Source organism: Mus caroli, unplaced genomic scaffold, assembly GCF_978045245.1.
Source record: "Mus caroli unplaced genomic scaffold, Mus_caroli_1 scaffold_1, whole genome shotgun sequence".
In the NCBI taxonomy this organism is placed as follows: domain Eukaryota; kingdom Metazoa; phylum Chordata; class Mammalia; order Rodentia; family Muridae; genus Mus; species Mus caroli.
In genome coordinates, this window is record NW_028227256.1 from 60,391,105 (window position 1) to 60,414,590 (window position 23,486).

At 41.2% G+C, this 23,486-nt stretch overlaps 1 protein-coding gene and 1 pseudogene across 3 annotated transcripts in view; both read left to right on the forward strand.

Moving 5' to 3' along the window:
• Adam23 (ADAM metallopeptidase domain 23) overlaps positions 1-23,486 on the forward strand; it is a 150,149-nt gene that overhangs the window by 59,970 nt on the left and 66,693 nt on the right. For all 3 annotated transcript variants that reach the window (XM_021167059.3, XM_029477536.2, XM_029477522.2), the window contains exon 4: positions 10,106-10,169. In XM_021167059.3, the coding sequence (XP_021022718.1) occupies positions 10,106-10,169 (64 nt within the window). The remainder of the gene's footprint in view (positions 1-10,105; positions 10,170-23,486) is intronic.
• LOC110297985 (M-phase-specific PLK1-interacting protein pseudogene) lies at positions 5,644-6,494 on the forward strand (annotated as a pseudogene).

Consider the following 23,486-nt stretch of genomic DNA (forward strand, 5'->3'; position numbering starts at 1 on the left):
AAAATCCAGTTTTAATATTATGCAAAATGTCTAGACTCTATAATTAGACTGGGATAGATTAAATTACTCACTTCTAATCACTATTTTATACACGCCTCTCAAAGTGACATTAATTGCTCTCAATTTGCTAATTATAAGATAGTCTTGCAGGATGGGCACTAATTTCTCCCTGTTATCCTTAGTTTTTAGCATTTTTATGATAAAGCATGTTAATGTGACCGTGAGGTTTTGGATTTATTTTAGTCACAGCAAAGTGATGGTTTTGCAGACCAGTTAGATTAGTTAACGCGAGTATAGCTTTGTCAGGTCTTGATTCTTGGCTTTCAGATTTGTTTTTGTGTAACAAAACAGGGTGTTTTGTTAGTTATTAATCAGATCTGTAGAAAGAGTATCAGATGATATCTTGAAAATGGAGGCGTTCTCTTTTGGTTGAGGTATGTAGAAATATATGGACTTGGGGGGAAGTGTAAGTAGTTTTCCACAGTGTGTAGGCCACCTGGATAGAACTGTTTTTTTTTTTTTTTTTTTTTTTTTTTCAGTACCTTCTGGAAAAGATTGGCCTACAGGCACCTGAGAGTTCCCACACAGATTATTGGACAGAGTGTAGCTACTAGACAGACTGTGTGTGCCAGCAGCCTACAGCTTCCCAAGCAGCAATCTTTGTTTGTAGGGGGTGTATTAGCTACTCCTGTATCACTGGCAGAAATGACTTAAAGGAAAGAGGGGTTATTTTGGATTATGGTTTCAAAGGGTTCCATTCTGTCATGGTGAGGATAGCATAATGGAGCAGCCCAGTTCATAGAGGTGAGATTGTGTGGCAAAGGCTCTTATCATCTGGAGGAAATGGAGCAGGGGGTAACATCTACCCTTCTGGGCCCACTCTTACTAGCTGGTCTGCAGAAGGTTCTAGAGTTTTGTAGAGTATAGCCAGCATCTGGGGATGCCTTTTCATATTCAGACCATAAAAATCATACAGCGACTGAGAGTTGGAGGTTTCTTTAAACATCTTTAAATCTAGTGTTCCTGATTTTTGTAAGGGACAAGGTAGCTTTACCAGCGTGAGAGACTTCTCTTAGATCTCAGAGACTGTCAGCTCCAGGATGTGTTTAGTTAAGGCTTTCTTCAGGGACTGAGGCTAAACACTGAACCCAAAGATCCACAGCTAGCCAGCTAAGGAATGACACGAAGTTTCAAAATCCTCTCCAGGGGGAAAGGATTCTTCCTAAAGTAGTTACACAAGAATGGCCACGTTTCTAGCAAATTCCTTCCAGAGGTCTGTTGCCTTACTAATATTTTGAAAAGATCCATCTGGGAGAATGAAAATTGCCCTTAGAGAAGTCAGTCCTAGGTAAATCATAAATGTTTAAAAATCAATTCAAGGCCGGTGAATAATTTTTTGATGCTATGGTTGTGCCCAGGGATTAGAACTGCCTGCAGGTCAATTTTCTGAATGATAACTAAAAACCTGTGTGTGTGTGGTAGTAATTCTGTGTTTGCATGAGGAAGCTGTTGAGGTCACCCTTTAGTCTCTTCTCTCCTTTTTTCTATATTGTATCATTTGTCACGTGCTGTGCTCTTACTGATGGCGCCATTGTGACAGTTCCATCCTTCCACATAGGAAGGACCCTTGGCTATACTGTCTACGCGTCTCTGGTTTAGGTATGGGGAGCCCATGTTTGGGAAGAATGCTGCTTTCTGTGTCACACAGGTAGATGGCTTCAAATGATCTTCTCTTGTGTTGGGTTGTGCCGATTCTCTTAGTCTTTGTGTCTTGAGAATCTGTCTGTGGGCATTTTATTCTCAGTTCAGCTGTGCAGGTTCAGGTTGTGGCAACCCGAACAGAAATCAAGGGCTAGCTTCCCTAGGTAGAAAGGGAGCCCCTAAAAGACAAATGTGGATGTTCTACAAAAACTATTAAAACAAGACAAAGCTGCAAAGTAGAGGCTAGAGAGATGGCTTAGGTTGCAAAGTGCTTGCTGTATCATCATGGGGCTGGAGGTCGATTTCCAGGACCCCAGAATAAAGGCTGGGGTAGTGGTGTGCTTACTATAATCCCAGTCCCGGGGAGGTCAAGTCAAGTGGATCCCTAGGGCTTGCTGGCCAGCCAGTCTAGCCAATCAGTGAGCTCCATATTCAGTGACAGACCCTAAGTCAAAACAGAAGGTGGAGAGAGACAGAGGAAGACACCCAGTGTTGACTCTTCTTGTATCCCTCCCTTCCTCCTTCCTTCCCTCCCTCCCTTCCTCTCCCCACCCCTCCACATCTGCCTATACCTCCAAATATAATTGGTCTTTGCCTAATAGATTTTTCCAGTGTATATATGTATGCATATATATTAAATTTCCAATAAAAATTAAAGAAATGGGAAATTAATTTTTCATTTCTCTTAATTGTTGAATTCTTTTCTTTCCCCTGCCTTATTCAATATCCAGCAATTAATCAAATGAGTGAAGGAGAGTTTCAGCTCCAGGGTCTCATATATGGATAGACCTTTTCCTAGCGTGTGTGCTGGTTTCTTGCAGCTCTGTCCTGCTGCTAACATTAATTACTTTGCTGATGGCTCTAATTGACCCAGTAAAGGAGCTTCTCTATGTTCTGCCTGCCCCAGGTCCTAAAGACCTTGGATTCTCTGTGGACATAGGAAGTAACGCTTGCTTTCAGCTTTTATAAATAGCTTTCCAAATTCAGGTTCTCATCCATTCCTTTGCAAGGTCCAAGCCCTTGCTTAATTTAAGCCTGTGTATTGTCCCGAGCCTGCCTTTTAGACACCCCACCCTCTCCTGCATGCTCAGGAACAGGTGGCCAACACAGAACGGATCCTAGATTTCTTTTGTTGTTCATGTGTATATGTGTTGGCTCTGTGTGTTTTTCAAGCGAGAGAAAGAATATGACATTGTGTGCATGGATCTGGGAAGAGTTGGAGGAGAGGAAATAGTATGACCAAAGTACACTGTATGCAAAATTCAAAAACTAATCTAAAAGTTTTGTTTGCTAATGTTTTAGCTACCTGAATACAAAATGACATTTTTGGAAATTGTTTAGTTTTCACTTTGAAGTTTTACTAGGCTTAGCATAATTAAATTGACAGATAATATACCCATAATTGACAGATACTGTACTTTACCACAAAATTACATGCATCATACTTTTTTGGCCGCCAAAATAAAACTTCTACTTTGGTGTCTCATTAGATAGGTAGTCTGGGCCAGGTGTGGAGTATTCGGCTTAAATTCTAGCACTCAAGAGGCAGAAGAAGGCAGCTGTCTGTGAGTTCAAGGCCAGTGAGGGCTACATAGTGAAACCCTATCTCAAAAGAAGAAAAGAAAAGAAAGGTCACCAAGCATCAGTGAAGAAAGTTTTGGTAAGCAAAAGAAAGGAAGGGAAATGATGGGAATTTCTGCAAGAAGTAAGCGCTGGTGATGACATTTTGGAAGACAGCTCCTTGTAAGCCTTTCTACTTTGAAGGGGCGCACATAAACAGCCCAAAGGTCTTCACACTGATTCTTTTCTTTGATTATGTGATAATTTCCCCCAAGTGACTGTAAAATAGCACACAACAAACACCACATATCTGTGTAAGTGTGCGTGTGTGAATGTGAATATGCATGAGTGTAGGTCTGAGTATGGGTGGTAGTGGATATATGTGAATGTGCGTGGCTATATATATGGTCAGTGTGAGTGTGCATGACCGAGTGCGAGTGTGAATGTGAGGGACTGTGAGTGTATATGAGTGTGAGTATGGGCGTGAATATGAGTGGGGATGTGTGGGACTGTGGATGTATGTGAGTGTGTGTGACGCATATATGTATGCGTAGATGGGTGTGAGAGAAAGCGAGGTCTGCTTTTACCTTGTTTCTTTTCCTCATCAGATCATAGTTAGCGTGCCTGGATTAGTGGGTGAACACACTGCAAGCTTTGACATCCTTTGCCAAGTGGCCCTCTGGAGTGTTAGTTTTCTGACAACCTTGCCAGCACTTCCTACTATCATTCATTTTTATTTTCTAAGAGATTGAGTAAATGTCCTCTTATGTTAGTTTAATTTTCAAGTCTTTCATTGCTATTATAGTTGTGCGTTTGTGTATGATTGATCACTCTTGGCATTTCGTGTTCAGTTTTTTTATGAGTTGCTCCTTGAATATTTGATTTTGATTTTGTGGGTGCCTTTTTTCTGCTTTTCTCTTGTTCTTGGTTCTTTTTCAAGACCTAACATGAACGCGAGTACTTGTTTTGCAAGTATTTTTTTTTATCCATTTGTTTTGAACTGTTGGTTGCTTTAACAAAGTATCTCAATTTTTGTAGTTTATTTTTTTTTATAGTTTTAGCTATGCTTTTGGGTTTAAGGTCATATATTCAAAGACCTCCCTTCAGTGTTTACCTGGATTTCTATACTCAGCTCATGACTCTTGTGATGGTTTGTATATGCTCAGCCCAGGGAATGGCACTTATAGAGGGTGTGTCCCTGTTGGAATAAGTGCGGCCTTGGAGTAAGTGTATCACTGTGGGTGTGGCCTTTACGACCCTCATCCTAGCTGCCTGGACCATGCCTGCCTGGATGTTGCCATGTTGTTGCTTTAATGATAATGAACTGAACTTCTGAATCTGTAAGCCAGCCCCAATTAAATGTTGCCCTTATAAGAGTTGCCTGGTCATAGTGTCTGTTCACCGCAGTAAAACCCTAAGACATCTCTACTTTAAACACACAATCTTAATAAATAGAGTCTTGGTTTGCTGTAGGGGGTGGGATGGCTGTCCATTTTCCCCAATATTAGTCACATGACTGAAATATGTGGATTCTTTATTCCTTTTCTTACTGAACTTGTTTCCTGTCTTATGACCTCCTGATGGCTTTCAGTTTTCCACTCTTTGTAGATTTCAATTTTATTCTTAACCCTAGGATGCGCTTGTCTGAACTCGAGACTTTTCTAATGTTCTTCTGTGCCTTTTGGGCTGAAGACCAGGCCCCTGTTCTTCATCTTAGTTCTTGCATGCTGACACAAAGTCCTGCTTTTGTTATTTTATTTGAGAAAATGACATACATTTTTCTTTAAGATGAACGTTAGAGTCATTTGTCATGTTAAAAAAAAAAAAAACCCTTGAGATTTTGTTTGGAATTGCACTAACATTCAAGTAGGTCAAGGGTGGTGGATATTGTTTCAACACGGCCTGTTCCCATGGGGAATCAGGGGATTGCTTCATTCAGTCATGACTTGTCTTATGGTTTATTTTATTTTTTAAACTAAGGATTTGCTGTTAACTTCATGTGTCTTTTTCTTCATATTTATTTATACTTGCTTATTCTAGTGTATTTAAGTATTAAAATTTGTATGTGGGATACACACACACACACACACACATATATATATATATATATATATATATATATATATATATATATCGTTTGATATCATTCTGGAAAATGTCTCCTATGTTATCTCTAGATGGTTTTTTGCTGGCTTATATAAAATATGTGCTTCATATTCATCTTGTAACAAACACCTTATTTAACTCTTAACTATTTCTGATAGTTTTTTTCCCCATTGTCTTGTTTGTTATTTCTTCAGCCATTCCTCTGGAATATGGCATGAATGAAGTGCCAGTTTAAAAACAGGTTGGGCGGTTGATCGCTGAGGTTCCAGTGTGAGCTGTGCGGCTTCGTTTCCTGATATGCATCGACCGAATTTTCGACCCCCAACTCCTCCGTACCCCAGCCCGGGGATAGGAGGTTGGGGTGGCGGAAATAACTTCCGGGGTGCCCTGGGCGGTGGGCCGCGGCCGCCCTCCCCGCGGGACGGGTACGGGAGTCCGCACCACACTCCGCCCTGCGGGCCCCAGGCTAGGCCGTACGGGAGCAGCCAGTCTCCGCGGCACGGCGGCAACTTCTCGGGGGCCCCCGCTTCGGGTCTCCGTCCCCGGGCGGCTACCCAGGCTCCTACTCCAGGTCCCCCGCGGGGTCCCAGCATCAGTTCGGCTACTCCCCAGGGCAACAGCAGACCTACCCCCAGGGTTCTCCAAGGACATCTACACCATTTGGATCAGGGCGTGGTAGAGAAAAAAGAATGTCTAATGAGTTGGAAAGTTATTTTAAGCCTTCAATGCTTGAAGACCCTTGGGCTGGCCTAGACCCAGTGTCTGTAGTGGATATAAGCCAACAGTACAGCAATACGCAAACCTTCACAGGCAAAAAAGGACGATACTTTTCTTAATAGGTCTGACATTCACCTGGAAGCCTCATGTGTCAGGAACATCCTGGACAGAACTTTTACTTGTGTAAGAGTTGAACCCAAAGATGATGACTTTGAATAATGATTAGCAGACCTTTGGTCTATCTCCAACTTTATCAAGTGTTGATATCAGCGAAAATGATAGGACAATTTACAGTATTTAGCTATCTGGGAGTGTGTATCATAGAACACAGTTTTCATATTTAACATTTCCAATATAACAGACATTTGGTTTTTTTCAATGTTTTAAAATAAAACGTTTTTTGTCTTCCTAAAAAAAAAAAAAAAAAAAAAAAAAAAACAGGTTGAAAGTAAAAGAAGCAGGGAGTTCTCTCCCTAAGACTTGGAGGAGCTGCTGCTTCTGGATGGAATGCTACCAGTCAGTCTCTTGGAGACACTGCTAACCATAGATTTAAGTGCTCCCTGTGCTCTGCAGCTCCTCCACAGCAGGGGGTTGCATCATGCTGGTTGGGTCAAACCCCCTTTGCACTATACACCTAAGCCTCAGGTTTTCCATCTAACTCTTCCTTCTTTCCTCTCTCCACTACGAATCCACACTCCCGAGTTTCTTGTTCTTGTTATTCTATGGTTTCAAAATGGTATTATGGCCTACGGACTCCTCAACTGAGACCTAAGGAGCACCTGTGCTGTGAAATTTCCAATATAGCCTCTCATGTGCTTTAGAAAGTCATCAAGTCTCTTTGTAACACTACAGTGTCTCAAGCCCTTCCCCTTTCCATCCACTTTGCTAGGATGGTTCTCTGCGTCTGCATGAACTGTGGCCACACTCCTCAGCCTTTGCCTAGCCTGCCATCTTTGCCTTACTTCACACAAAGCCTCCATCCAACCTGTAATTCTTTTTACCTATCTTATGTATCTGCTCCAGTCTTCAATCCCAGCCTCGCCACCGCTATTACCCAGTGACAACCCTTATTTTATTGTTTATACTCAAAGGATTATACTTTGCTCTATACACTTGAGAAAAATAGCAATTGATAAACCATTTCACTTCTAAGTCTAAAAAAAGGAACAACCCAAAAGCAATAGAAGGGCACAAGCATAATTGTAGGTAACAAACTATAATTGTATGAATGTCTTGACCTAAGTGTCTGTGATTGTCTTCATTTCTACTTAAGAAAGTAATCATTTGATAAATTAAAAATATCACAAGTTGGGGTGGGAAATATCTTGACAGGTAAAGTTCTTGACATATAAGCATAAAGACCTGACTTCAATCCCTAGAACCTATATAAAAAACTGTCCAAATGGTGGCACATGCTGCAGGAAGTGGGGACCAGAGGATTAGCCAGCCTAGCTTCAGTTAGTGAGCCCCAGAGCCCAATAAAATAAGGTGGAGGGCTCTTGAGGAAAGAATGAGATTGACCACTGGACTCCCTCTCTGTCTCTCTGTCTCTCTCTGTCTCTGTCTCTCTGTCTCTCTCTTTCTCTCTCTCTCTCTCTCTCTCACACACACATACATGCACATCAGATATACATATATGTATGTATATGTATACATATCTACATGTACGTATATATGTATGTAATGAGAATAAGAGAAGCTTCTGTGAACAGAGGGATCAGGCATAGCGTCTGTAAAATTCTGAATCCGCATGGTGACCAGCAGTAGCTGTCATGAACTAATTAGTTAAATGAACTACAAGCTCCAAGGACTGGTGGGAATTGGAGGAAAGAGGGTTCTTAGAGGATTCTGTCAGAGGTCATTTGGGTGAGCATGAATACATGTTTAAGTATAGACACTGTCTTAATTGCCTTTCTGTCCTTGTGACAAACCACCATGACCAAGGCAGCTTAGAAAAGAAAGCTTTTAACTGGGATTGCCATGTCAGAAGGTAAGAGTTCATGATGGTCGTGGAGTAGTTACAGTAGTAACTCAGAGTTTACATCTTGGTCTGCAAGTAGGAGTGCAGGGAAGGAGAGGGAGATCATATGTACATGTATCTCTTGAAACCTCCAAACCCACCCCCAGTGACCTTCTCTAACCTGAGCATGCCTTGCAATCCTTCCCAGTTTCACCAGCTGGGACCTGATCACCCTTTTCCAAGCTTCCTATGGAGTACTGTAGGGTACATTGGACATTGCTCTGAGCTATATGTAGAACCATAGAGTCTGCCTATTCTTCAACTAGAGTAGTTTGATATTTTCCTACAAGTGAACCTACTGTTAAGTGACTTCTAGAAAGTCAATGTGTCTGAGCAGGAAGGGACATGAAGAATCATCTTTTGTAGCCCTTTATTTTGTAGAAGGAACAAAGATCTACCTTTAAGACATAAAGTGGTTCAGGGATGAGTTCATGCCTCCTAGATGGAGTAAGTGGCCCCTGGTGGCAGATCTGGACAGAAACCCAAGTGTCCTAACCCAGCCCTCTGCAGTGGGTACATCTTGCACTGTACTTGGTTCTGAAAAGCTGACTGGGGCGATGAAGGAAAGAAGACAAACCAGACATCGAGGTGTACAGAGCATCTGGGATCACGTGCACCATGCTTGCGCTGGTGGCGGGGGGGGGGGGGGGGGCATCAACTGCTCAACATCTCTGACCTCGTGGTGTTTGTTAATATAGGTAGCACATAGGGAATCCGTTAGTTTGTCTAGGTAGGAGGTCTCTGTTAGGGGTATAGCCTCAGGCAGTAAACCACCTGGAGGTGGACAATGCTAGATACTTTCTTCATACACTGTTAACATTTCCAGGCAGACCAGAGGAAGGCTTCACAGTTCCCATGAGTCTGAGGCATTGGTCCTTACCAAGAAAGCTCACACTCAGGTCTTGCTCCAAATCCACAACCAAGAGTTTATAGCCCAGGTTTACAGTGGAGGATGCATTTAAAGTTACAGTAGTGATAGTCACAGTGCCCAATACTGAACAGTGTTGATTTCTAGGCAAAGTTCTGCATGCTTGTTTAATCAATTTAATCTTCACAGTGCCCTGTGACTTTCACGTTTTTGATAGTCTCATTTTATACAAGTTAGTGAAAGTTGCCCATGTCAACACTTCCATTCATGGGCTGTGCTAGGTCTAAACCCTATTCTGACTTCAACGTTTATATTCTTACATTTTTTAAATTCAAATTTATTTTTAACATGATTTTGGATTTGATGTATATCCTGTGTGTGTGCGCGCACGCATATGCATGCTCATAGCTCAGAGGACAGCTTTCAGTAGTCAGTTCTCTCTTTCCACTGGGGGATCTGGGATTGAACTCAGGTTGTTGGGTTTCTGTAGCAAGCTCTTGTGTCCATTGGCTCATCTTGATGGCCTTATGCATTTTTAAATGGATTTAAAAATTCAAAATAATATTATTTCATGGTACATTAGAACTGTGTGAAATTCAAATATCATTCTCCATAAATAACACTTTGCCGGGACACAGCCACACTCATTTGTCTATATACTGTTGATGGCAGAGTTGATTGTTGCTTCAGGGACCACACAGCTGGCAGAGCTGCAGTGTTTACTATCTGGCACTTATGGGAAGTGCTTGCCAGTTCTTTTCTGTATTCCTTTCCACTGATACACACTTTAAAAAATTTCCATTGGGGCATTAATTGTGTGTGTGTGTGTCTGTGAGTTTGTCTTCTACATGCAACTTAGTTTGGTAGTTTTGATTGACATGTCCACTAGGTGCTGAATCTGAGGGTGTGTCCTTTCCATTGCCTATGTTTTATGTTTCTGAATCTAGACTGAGGATTTTTCTTTCTTTTCATTTTGCTGGATGCTGTCTTAAGACTCACCCACAGCTCCTTTGTCCAGACTATGGACTGCAGAGCTGTGGTTTTCACATCCCTGTCAGTCATTTATTTATTGAGCTCTTTTTAAACCTCTAGCATTTGGTTGCAGAAATCACTTTCTCTTCTTTCCTTTGCAGTGGTTTGCTATCTTCTGACTACGTGGAGATCCACTATGAAGATGGGAAGCAGATGTACTCTAAGGTATAGTAAATTGGCCAGCGCTCCTGCAGCATAAAGTACATTCATCTTACCATTGACCAGTGCTCACTGCACTGTTCTGAGGCCTCCTATGCAAGGGAACGAATTTACTGAGGAAGAATTCACGAGAACTTAAGATGCTGAGACGGCATTAGATTCTGTATACTCAGGCCATCAGGGAATTCTGTTGTCTTGATTTTGTACTCATTGCCTTACCAAATGGACAGATGAGTGTTATAGTCTTATATCAGCACTAAAAATACCATTTGGGTATCCCTTACCTAAAAGACTTGGGACCGGAAGGCCTGGGAACAGGGCTCTAGTTTAAACAGAAAATTCATTTATGTTTCACCTATGCCTGATACACACAACTTGAAGGGCAATCTTGTTCATTTTAGATCATTTTGTTCCTGAAACAGTTTTGTCCATGGAATTTTCCACTCCTGCTGTCAGGCTGGTGCTCCAGAGTTCTGGAGACTTTTGGATTAGGGATGCTCGGTCAGGATCATGGCCATGGAATTAGAATTACAAGGTTAGGTGACTTCTTACAGTGACAGTTCAGTGCAGGCAACTGATGCCCAAGGGTGGAAGGCAGGTTTCAAAATGAGACCTTGGGGACATTCTTCTTCTCTCACCCCTTTTTGAGGGCCTGTAACACAGTGTCATAGTTAGGGTTTCATTGCTGTGAACAGACACCGTGACCCAGGCTACTCTTACAAAAGAAAACACTTGATTGGGACTGGCTTACAGTTTCAGGGGTTTAGTCCATTATCATCATGGTGGGAAGCACGGCAGCACTTGGGTCAAGATGTAGAACTCTCAGACTGGAGGAGCTGAGAGTTCTACATCTTGATCCAAAGGTAGCAAAAGGAGACTGAGTGACACTGGCCAGACTTGAGCATGTATGACCTCAAAAGCCCCACCTCCACAGTGACATACTTCTTCCACAGTGACACACTTCCTCCAAAGCCACATCCTCTTCAATAAGGCCAAACTTCCTAATGGTGCCACTTTCTATGGCCAGGCATTCAAACACATAAATCTATGGAGCCTCACCTTTTCAAACCACCACACCCAGGTTGGCCACAAACTTGAGGTTCATTTGCCTTGGTCTCATAAATGCTGAGATTACAGGCGTGTGCTGTTATACCCAACTTTGTTTCATCATTTAATTTTATTTATTTGTTCTTGCTGGAGACCAAACTCAGGGCGTTCAGCATGGTAGGCAATGTTCTACCATTGAGCTGTAGCCCTAGCCCTTCCCAACTTTATCATCATGACAGGTCTATGAGGTGGGTATTCTTATTCCTGCAGTAAAATGAAAGATACAGAGGTACAGAGAAGGGGGCAAACCTGCTCAGGGCCATCACAGACGGACACATAAAGGTAATCTCATATACCTGAAATTCTTCAGGGGGAGGTCATCTTTTCTTCTCACCAGGAAGGGCCAATAAGGAAAAAATGGGGTAGAAAGAAAGGAAGGAAGGAAGGAAGGAAGGAAGGAAGGAAGGAAGGAAGGAAGGAAGGAAGGAAGAAGAGAGAGTGAGAGAGAGAGAGAGAGAAAGAAAGAAAGAAAGAAAGAAAGAAGAAAAGAAAGAAAGAAAGAAAGAAAGAAAGAAAGAAAGAAAGAAAGAAAGAGGTATTATTGATAGTGTGTGACAAGCAAGTGATTTCTATGAGTCAGGCAGAAAATCCACAGAATGGGCACAGAAAAAGAACTTAGGACTTTTAGTGGCTGTCCAGGTGCCGTGGACATTCAGTAATGCCTATGTAAACTATAGACATTGGGAAGGAAAGAAGAAACAAGTAATAGGGGGAAATGCAATTTGTATTTCGCCGATGGCTACCGAATGTCAGCCTAATGGTAGCAACTTTCACATGCAGACCTGCATAGCTGTGAGCCAGGGGAGACCTGGATGTCCTAGCCCATAGCCTCTTGGCACATGCTTATAGTAGCCGCCATTGGAAACACTGCTCATGGCCACGGTGTGTCTCAGGACTTCGGTCTGTCTGATTAATGGTGGGTACATCTGCCATGCGCTTCTTACTACTGTCAGCTCTCTCCTCCAGCTGCATCTGAGAGTTTCAAATCTCCCTGAGACTAACACTATGGAAAGGGACCATTAGTGCCAACTCAAGTGCGGGAATGGTGCTTGCTGGCATTGGTACAAAACCACACTGCTGTCGGCTGTGCCAGTACCCTGAGCATGGTGTGCTGACTCATGAGCCCGGAGGAGAGGAGATCACACAAGGACTCTCCAGACTCAGCAAATGGGCCACCTTTGCAGCCGCAGTAACCCAACCCAAACCGTTCTCGAAGAAGCTCAGTGTAACATATATATATATATATATATATATATAGAAGTACAATAGCTAATTGGTGTACGGAGTTCACTTGAGGTACCCCAAATGAGGCCTTCTTATTAATAAGATATTCCAAGCCTCCCGTGGTTGTAACATATTTAAAGCAAAAGCTACATCAACTCTGGAAAAGAAGGGATGCTCACTGTTGCTTGATTCTGCATGCATCCCTTTCCTTTCGTTTCCTCTACAACAGCCCTGTACCCACATTTACTCATCCATAGATGATGGATTAATGGTAACATCCTGATTTTTACTTATATGTATATAAATATATATGCCCTCAAGCCCCAAGCATATGCTGTGCACACATTCTATGTAAGATTTACAAAATCTAATGAGCGTATGAATTCTTTAGTCTACATGAAACCTTGATTGGTGCTGGATCATTATGTTAAAAACTGCATAATATTCTTGTAACTTATTTGTTATTATTTATTTAAAAATATTTTAATATTTAGTTTGCTTGCACCATTGCCTAGTTTTTCCTAAGGAAATACTTCCCAGATGGGGTCTGAACACAATCTTAATAGTTGCTGCAAGTTTAAATTTAAAAATAAGACTCTCTGGATCAAAGCGTTGTTATCACTTTATGACTTTTGATCACAATGACAATTTTTTGCTTCTGAGACTATGAGAAAATTTTCACACATTCCCATTCCTGTTACACACATAAATTTAAAAGCACTTAAGAAATGAACTTTACAAAGATTTGCTTCATCGCCATTTAAGGGAGCTTTTCTGAGGAGCAGCAGTAAAGGAAGTCAATGTGTAGGCGTGCCAGGGTTTCTCATTCCGTAAGCTGATCTCTGAGCCAGGGCTGGAGAAATGGGATGCGTGCTGTGATTTGACTGGAAGAGCCTGGAATCATAACCAGTCTGTGAGGGAGGGCCTTGAGGTAAAACATAGATGTGGCACTTACAGTTCTCTGAGAGTTAATATCAAAGTCCTGATGCATAGGTACTCTGAGAGCAAACACGGTTTCGGTCTTTCCACTTTACAGTGGCAAGCAGCCCCCCTTCCCCACTCCTGGATGAGGTATATATTTTTCTTTTACTTTCACTGAATGAAAGTGGGGTGAAAAGAGAAGCAAAGACAGGAACCAGAGGGACAAAAACAAAAACAAACAAAACTCAAAACAAAAACAAAACCGCAAAACAAAACCCCTCAAGTTCATGGCCTTGGGACCAGGTAGATGTTTGCTCTTGCCCATGGAGGAACTTCTTCTGTGTACCCAGGCAGGCAGATTTTATTACAACCTCTCCCACTATTCCTTGCACAAAGTATGCTACAATATACAATAAAGCAACTTTGTTGATTTCATTTTGTTCATTTGAAAGACAACTTATTTATGTTTTCTTTGGTTTAAACAAGTTTATTGGGGCATAATTTATATACTGTAAAGTACACAATTAAATTGTTTTTACTATATTTGCAAAATTATGCATCCATTAACATAATCTAATTTTAAAACATTTTTCATCACCCCGCAAAGAAACATCTATTAGCAGTCATTCCCTAGCGACTTTCCTTCCCATCATAGGTAACTGCTAATCTACTTTTCTGCCTCTATAAATTGCCTATTTGGAACATAAATGAAATCCTATAATATGTGGTCCTTTGTGAGTGCTTTCTTTTCCCTAGCTTTATTGAAGTATAATTGAAAATGCAAATTGTGTATTTAAGGTGTGCATCTTAGATTTTATACATAAGAATATTACATAGTTGGGTTGTACTAAGTGTCATGCTTTGATATGTGTACACTGGGAAGGAAGAGCACACGGAAGCTGATTAGCATAGCCTCTACTTCCTGTAGTTGTTCATGTTAGTGAGAACATTGAAAATTCTACCTCATAGAAGATTTTAAGTATACAATATAGTAACTGTAGTCATTGTGTCACTTTCTGTCTCCACAGTATGTTCCACTCACATAATGAAAACTTTGTACCCATTAACTAACATCTCCTTATTTGTCCAATTGCCCCTTGCCCCTGACAAACATATTCCACCCTCTGCTTCCTTGAGTTTGACTCTCATGCAACCTATGAGGGTTTGTTCAACATTTGTCTTTCTCTAGTGGACTGTTCCATTGAGCACAGTGTCCCACCATGTTTCCAGAGTGACAGAATTTGCCTCTTTCCAAGGCTGATCATTAATCCCTGGCGAATACATTTCTCCATTCACGCATCCATCAGTTTTTCCAGCTTGGCCACACAAATGAAGCTGAGATGAGCATGCTCTGCAGTTGTCTCTTTGAGATTCAGATTTCCTTTCCTTTTTTTTTTTTTTTTTTTTTGGATGGATCTTCATTCTTCACTTGGCCATGCCAATCTGTAGTTCTACCAACAGTCTACAAATGTCCCTTTGTCCCCCATAGCCACACAATAGCCATTTTAGTAAGTAGGAGGTGTAGCTAACTGTACTTTAATTTTGTATTTCTCTGATGACCTTAGGTGTGTTTCTGTGTAAGTTAAAACGTATGTCCATGGACCCATGGAGATGGCTTGGGGGTGTGTGCCAAGGATGCTTGTCTATAAATATGAAGACCCAAGTTTTAATCCTCAATGCTCATGTAAAATGCCAGGCATGTCTCTGCTTGGTCATAACACCAACAATGAGGAATGGAGACAGGCCGATCCTGAGAGCTCCTTAGCAAGCCAGCCTAGGCAAATGAGCAAACTTCTGGGTCAGTGGGAGACCCTGTCTCAAGCAATAAGGTAGAGAGCTACAGAAGGCACCTGATGTCCTGCTGTGGCTTGTGCATACTTCCGCATAGGCCCCCACACACTTCCATGCCTACATTTCTCCCTCTCCTCTCCTCTCCTCTCCTCTCCTCTCCTCTCCTCTCCTCTCCTCTCCTCTCCTCTCCTCTCCTCTCCTCTCCTCTCCTCTCCTCTCCTCTCCTCTCCTCTCCTCTCCTCTCCTCTCCTCTCCTCTCCTCCCTTCTCCTCTCCTTCCCTCCCCTCCCTTATCCTCCCCTCCCCTCCCCTATCCTCCCTTCCCCTATCCTCCCCTATCCTCCCCTCTCTGTCTCTCTGTCTCTTTCTCTCCCTCCCTCCCTCCCTCCCTCCCTCCCTCTCTCACACACACACAAACACAGAGCCAGAAAAAAATATGTTCACATAAAAAAAGGCATGTCAATATTCACAGCAGCATTATTTACAATAGTCCAGAAATGCAAACAATTACAGTGTTTATCGGTGGATGAATGAATAAGCAAAATGTAGTGTATTCACACACACCTAGGGCATGATTCCTAGCCAGTGGTTAAATATGAATGTCAGGTTCTTTCATATGGTTGCAAATGGTGACGTCTCCATCTAAAGGCTGAATACTATTACATTGCATTTCTATACAGTGAACTAATGGGGACACAGTAAGAAAAAGGCTCTATTAGTGATAGTACATGGATTCTAAAGAAGTCAAACACTGAAAAGAGTCAAGCAGTCGTTTTTTAGGGTCAGGGGCCAGCAGTCACAGGTCAGGTATTAGAGATACAAATGGAGAGAAAATTACACATTCTGTAGGACATAAGTGTAGAATCTAGTGTACAATATGAGGACTGTTGTCAACAGTACTGTTACATGATGGAAATTTGCTGAGAGAGTAAATTTTCAGTCTTTTTTTCCCACATTCCCACAAGAGCAACTTTGTGCTTGACCAATAATCATTTCATTATACATAACAAAGCATCATTTCTATAACACACACACACACACAAAGACACACACATACACACATGGAGTCCATATAGACATATATATGTATATATTTAGTTCAGTTCTTGCTCTGACCTAGTTCCTGGTAAAGCACATACATCAGTGAACCAGAGACATATCCCTGTCCTGTGGGGAGAAGGTTTATACATACCTTGTTCTTTTCCTAATCATGATTAGAATCTTCCTCATCAAATAAGCTTGGGTTGGCTGAAGATCATTATGCCTATGAGGACTTTGGCAGCAGAAGGGCAGGGATGCCATCTGGGTGAGTGGGTCCTTGATAGACATAGCTCCTGGGTGGAAGTGGAATCAGTGTAGAGCAGACGGATCTGGAGAGGGAAAGTCCTTAGGACCCTGACTATAGTGGTTCCTTGTTATCCTGGAGGGATTTGTTCGAGGATCCCGTGGAGGACACCCCTATCCATGGATTCTCAGGTTCCTTATATAAAATATGGTTGGATTTGTGAACCCCACACATTCTCTTAAATCCTTTAAGTCATCTTTATGCTACTTACACTGCCCAATGCAACATGAATGCATGCAGTTGACTGTTTAGAGACTGATGGCAAGGAAGGTGGTTTGTCCATGTTTAGCATAGATAGAGTTGTTTTTTGCGAGATTCTTCATCATATTATGGGTTGGCTCTGCACATGCTGACCCTGAGAGTACTGTAGACTAAGTCTTCTTGGTAAGAGAGGGGCAGGCATTACCACCAGCTGTTAGAGCTGAGTTGGGGCACCTGCACTGGGCAGGACAATTTTGGTCCTGTGTTTTCTTCTCTGGTTTCTTTTTCTTTCCTTTTTTTCTCCCTTCCTCATTATCTCTTTCTTTATTATTTTTTTTTTCATGAATTTTCTCAGACTGTTTTTTTACTGTCTATTTTCAACCTTTCAGCCATATTTGGAATTGAAAATTCTTATTTTCTTTAATTAAAAAAAAAGGCTTATTTTTATGTTCTGTTCCTGTCTTAGTTTGGGTTTCCATTGCTGTGAACTGACACCATGACAAAGGCAATTCTTATAAGGACAACATTTAATTGGGGCTGGATTACAGTTTCAGAGGTTCAGTTTATTATCATCATGGTGGGAAGCATGGCAGTGGGCAATAAGACACGGCTCTTGAAGAGTCAAGAGTTTTACATCTTGATCCACAAGCAGCCTTGGAAAGACTCTACTGCAGGCAGCCAGGAGAAGGCTCTTTCCTACACTGGGCAGAGCTTGAGCGCTAGCAACCCTTGGAGCCCACCTACATATACAGTGACATACTTCCTCCACTAAGGCACACCTATTCCAACAAGGCCACCTCTCCTAATAGTGCCGTTTCCCATGGGGCAAGTGTATTAAAACCACCACAGTTCCTAACACAAAGATTCAGATTTCTACTCTCATACACATTTAAATGGCCCTTTTATTACTTATATATTCATTATAATATTTTGTGGCCTTTAAATTAATAGCTAGCTTAAAAGTTGCTTGCCATTAGATAAATAATAAATAATTTAAGTAGTAACAGAGAAAGGCTATACATGAGAGAACTTTTATATTAGATATAAAATTATAGTCTTTACAATTTGTAGTTTAACGTTAAGCTTATGATTGTTAATCATTCAAAATATTTCCCTGTCTGGCAGTATTCTGAACATGTTCTAGAATATAAAAGGAACATGGAGAGCCAACACTGGTTCCTTACAAAGGTATTTTAAGTTCAGACAATATAGTTTATATGAAGTATTTAAGTTATATGGCATCAACAGAGCTGAAGTGGTCCAATACTTTTATTAATACATTACTGGAAGATTCTTTTCACCCCTGAATTTAATGAAGGTAAAATATTAAACTAGCATTGGAATCTCAAATTCTCCAACCCTCTGAATGAAGTTTTTCATTTTCTCATTCTGAAGTAAATCTAGACACATGTAATCAGCAATAGGTATAGACCACCCACTTTTTAAAAAGGCATTATCTGGTATACTCAGATAATAGGTAAATTTGTAAAACATAAAGGAAAAACCCATACCTAGAACTTGAGGGTAGCGTCTTCTTTTTAGTATGTCCCAAATCTACTTCCTGATGCACACAGTTCTTCACGATAGGCAGTGTTACTTCCTGGTGCACACATAGGCAATGTCACTTGTCTGTAAGTGTTTACCAGATCTTCCGTAGCCCAGTGAAAGACCCCACCTCTCAGGCACCACAACCTTCTAAGTTTCTCTGAGTGTCTAGGACTGTGAGGCTCGGACTGACTGGATGTTACTGAAGCAGTTGAGGTAATTAAGCAGACACAGAGGTTGAAAAAACTTAACACGATTTGTTGGCTTGCTTTCTTTGGTTTCACCCCCAAAAGCTCAAATCCAAGAGGCACTGCCACCAACCTGGTGTCCATGTCTTACACCTTCACAGGCACCTCAAATTGCTCACTTTTTTCTGCTTTTTTAATGTTGTTTGAATGGGTTACTGTGAGAGCAGCAATGTTTCTTTTTATTAAAGTGAGCAGAATTAAATAATGCCTGTTAATAGAGCAGTGATTTCATAGACTAGACTTTATTTTCCACTTTCAAGTTGTTTTCATTTGAATCCCTAAGTTGCTTTCCCCACTCATTTTTTGATTGTGAAGTGTTTTAATAGATGAGGGTCACGTGGGTTGGGGAGTATAGCTCAGTGGTCGAGTGCTTATCATGTAACAGGTCTTGGGTTCAGTCCCCAGCACCACACACACACACACACACACACACAGATGTATATGCTCACACCATGAAGAATAGGCAGACCGACAAGTCCTCAAGTAAACAAAACTTCAGGCAAACAACCCTCCCCACACCTGTGGGCAGTGACAGAACAGTGCAGGGTGCACAATGGTTTCCAGTGGAATTCTGCATTTTGCTAACATTATGTAGAAGAGAGAGAGGGGAGGGTACTGACTAGGAATTTTCATTTCCTCTGATGACCAAAATAGGTTCTGCTTCACAGAGGATCCATTTCTGTTAAATTTAATGAACAGAACAAGTTTTGGATCCCAAAGTGTTGACATTGATGGAGACACAGTGGCTCAGCCCTTGCTGCTGCTTGTTTAATCCCAGGTTAGTACTCATTCTTCAAGGTCAGCGCTGATGCGTGGTCTTGAGCCATCTGAGGCTTTCTTACCTGGAAGAAGAGATGATAACCGACAGACTGATGGGCCAGTAACATCCAACTGGGCCTTTCTTGCTACTTTTGGCAGAGCTTTTAGTACATGCTGTCCATCTGCTAATCTGCACATGAAGATTATGGTTACAATCAGTGATCATTCAATATGGCATATTTGTGAGCCAGTCCCCTGGAGCTGATTGCTCTGTGTCACAGTGAATGAAATCCCTCACATGTGTCCTTTCTGTCCTGATCAACTACAGCAGCAACATGGGTCAGTAGAGTTGACAAATGATATTTTTCAATAATACTTTAAAAAAACTTGCTATAAACATAACAATAAACTCAGAAAATATTCTAAGATTAACACTAAAATGGGAATCGCCAAACTACTCATAGTGCTTAATCTATGTACTTTAGATATTAAAGCTGAATATTGTGTCAACACCAGGGACTGAATGCACCTCTAGTTTCATGGAAGAGTCACGGAACTTGATGACACACAATCAAATATACAGTTTCCTACCTTAATTCAAACCGGTAGCAATCATCTTTCTAGGCAGAGAATCAACTTTCACTCATCAGTGCATGTGAATGGAGCTTACTGTAATAAGGGCTGGTGATATTTTATGGGAAAAATAAGAATATTGTAAGGAAAATCTGAAACTAGCTTTTCTTGGAAGGCTAAATACATAGGAATGTTTTCTGTGCACTTCTTACGAGCACTCATTTAAGCCAGCTTTTTGTGTATGTGTGACATGATGTGCTAAAGAAGAACTTTCATAGAATTTACAGTTATTGTATATTTTGCTTTTAGAAATGTGAATAGTTTGAAATGTGATGGCTGTATATTGACCTCGATTCTCAAGTTGCTGAGATGTGTGGACTCATTTGTCCTTATAGGTTGCAGTGTTAAATACACAAATAGAACTTGGCATACCGTAGATTAGTCAATATTTATAAGCAACATTGCTATTTGAGAACATGGAATAACCTCCATATATAGCACCAAAGTGATTTATCATATGCCTTACCAATAACTTATTCAAAAGGGAAATAAGACCACTGGGACAGAAACAAGTAAAGGCAGCAGTAGGAGATGCCAATGCAATTTCAGGAGATGGGCAGCAGTAGGCCAAGAACTCTCAGGCTTGAGCTTTATCTGCTCCACTAAATGCTTTTTTAGGGAAGCTGAAAGCATCAAGGCAACTCCTGCTATCAAAGCCAGAAAGACCCAGAGAGCAGGGGCACCTGCAAAAGGGGTGGTGGGTTGAAATGTGTATTTTGAGAATAATCACCCCCGACTCACTACTTACCCACTTAGCCAGGTGGACACCCCATATCTAGTTGGGTGAAGTAGCTCAGTTTATGAACAAGCATGGAGAGGGAATAAACAAAGAGTTAATAAAAGACTGCTTGCTTCTCGGATGGAGACGCAGGAGATGTTTTCAGTTACTGGGTGTCCTGGAGTACTTAGTGTAATGAGAAGAAGAAGAAGAAGCATCCACATGGAGACATAACCCAAGACTGTATGGACAGGGAGCTGAGTAGGAGTCCATAAAGTCCTCTTAAAGAATAATAGAGTTTATAGAAAATGCCCTGATGCTGGAATGGGTCTAAATTAGTGTTGTCAGACACTAGAAGACTCTACAGGCCTCTGAGGTGCCAGGATGAAGTAACGGACAGTTTGGCATTTCGGCCCAACATGTGGCTGTATTGTGAGAGTTGAAAATGAAAAGTTTACCCTCATGAGTGCTTGCTAAACTTATCGTTCATAAATACTTTTTAATAAAGTAGCAGACACCGTGTGTCTCTAACAGGAGGATGGTGGTGGTGACAGTAAATGAGGAAGACAGGGAATATAAGGTCCAATGTAGACGGTAAAGAAGGAAAGACTTGCCGGACAGTGGTGGCACATGCCTTTAATCTCACCACTTGGGAGGCAGAGGCAGGCGGATTTCTGAGTTTGAATCCAGCCTGGTCTACAGAGTGAGTTCCAGGACAGCCAGAGCTACACAGAGAAATCCTGTCAAGAAAAAAAAAAAAAAAAAAGAAGAAGGAAAGACTTCCCATCAGTGTTTCAGGACGTCCTGAATGGTCTCCGTTAATGGGACCCAGAAATCAGGAGGCTGGACTGAAGCATGGGGACTGAAGGTAAACACAAGCGCGTCTATCTTTAGGTACAAAATCAGCAGCTGCACTGACTGACTAGGAGGAGGTTTAGATTTCTCTTAGAGGGTAGGGATGCTAATTACATATACAAGCAAAGAGATAAAACAATATGCCCCCTCAAATTAAAAATGTAGAAAGATAGTATAATCAAATGGTAGTCCAGCTATAAACACCTTCTCAAGGTTACAACATAAACATCAAATAGCAGCTTAACCCAAGATGGGCAGTGCATATTGGAAGGTGGAAGAGGGTTTCATGAGTCTGTATGAGAGAGGTACTTTTCTTATTTCTTTATGTTTTATTTTAGTATCAATTTTATTGATATATATCATATCTATCTATGAATCTATATAAAACACACACATTCATTAACTATGCTCTTTCATGATTTCTTTTTTTAAATTCTGTTTTTATATTTACAACATGTTAAAATTTAAATATATTTGATCATGTTTCCCCTCCCCCGAGTTCTTCCAGATCCTTTGCCCTTCCCTACCCACTCAACTTTAAATTCTTTCTCAAAAACCTCTAATAAAACAGTGAAGCCCCCTCAAACCAAGAAAACAAGATAAAAGACAACCCCAAAAGACAACAACAACAATCGTAAACTGTAACCAAATAAAAACACACAAAAAGCCGTGGAGTTCATTATATGTTGGCCAACTATGCTGAACATGAGGAGTGGTCAATATACCCAGTGCCCCCCACTCCATTGGAGAAAACTGACTTTCCGGAGCTCCTCCAGCAGGGATAAATGACAGTTCAGTTGTTAACCTTTATCCTAGTGACTAGGTTTTCACTTACTCATTCATTCATTTTTTTTTAAAAACCATAACAAAATAAATAAAAGATAAAATAAAAACTATCATACTGAAGTTAGACAAACTAAATCAACAGAAGAAGAAAAATAAAAAAAAGCCCAAGAGAAGGTCTAAGCATCAGACCCACTCATTCACACTCAGGAATCTCATATGAGCACTAAACTGGAAGCCATAATGGAAGCACAAAGGAGCTGGTGCAGACTCATGCAGGCACTGTGCATGCTGCTTTAGTCCCTCTGAGTACTTCATATGAGCTTTGTTCATGTTGATTTAAGAGGGCCTTGTTTTCTTGAAGTACCTCATTCTCCCTGGTTTGTACACTCAGTCTGTCTCGTTTTCCATGGGCTCTGAGGGGAGGGAGACATCTCATTTAGAGCTGAGTATTCCAAGGCCTCTCCCTCTTTGTGTAATGTCTGGCTCTGTGCCTTTATATTTGTTCCCATCTGCAGCAGGAGGAAGCTCCTCTAATGATAGTTGAACAAGATATTGATCTATAAGTATAGCAGACTATCATTTAGAGTCATTTTATCATTACATTTTTTTCCCTGTTTTATATCTGTATTATTTGGTTTTACTCTAAGCCCCTGGGCTATCTAGTCTTAGATTCTTGACCACTAAAGCAGTATCAGGTATGGGTTCTACTTGGAGTGGGCCTTAATTCAAATCTGTTACTGGCTGGTTCCGCCCACAGCTTTGTGCCACCACTGCCCTTGCATATCTTGCAATTAGAACGCTACTCTAGATAAAGGGTTGTGGTTGGCTTGGTGTTTGTTTCTCTTTTGATAACATGGAGAGTACCTCAGGAAGATAATTTCTAAAGTGGGGTGAATCTGATAATAGCAGTATAAAGATTCCATTTAAAATGCATATAAACACAAAAGGAAGAATCTCGGTGTGAGAGAGAGGAAACGTGTTTAACCACATGTGTTTGTAACTACTTTGCATGCTTAAGAAGTGCCTGCAAACTTTATCCTTTACATTGGTTTTATTCCCTATAAAGCCCCTTTCTCTTCCATTAAACCTGTGCAAACTTGTTATGTTTAATGCTTTTCCAGCCCTATTTTTGACTACAAATAGGAGTGTCTTGTGGGCCTGTATTCTTGTCCTTGGTGCCCTTTCTCTACA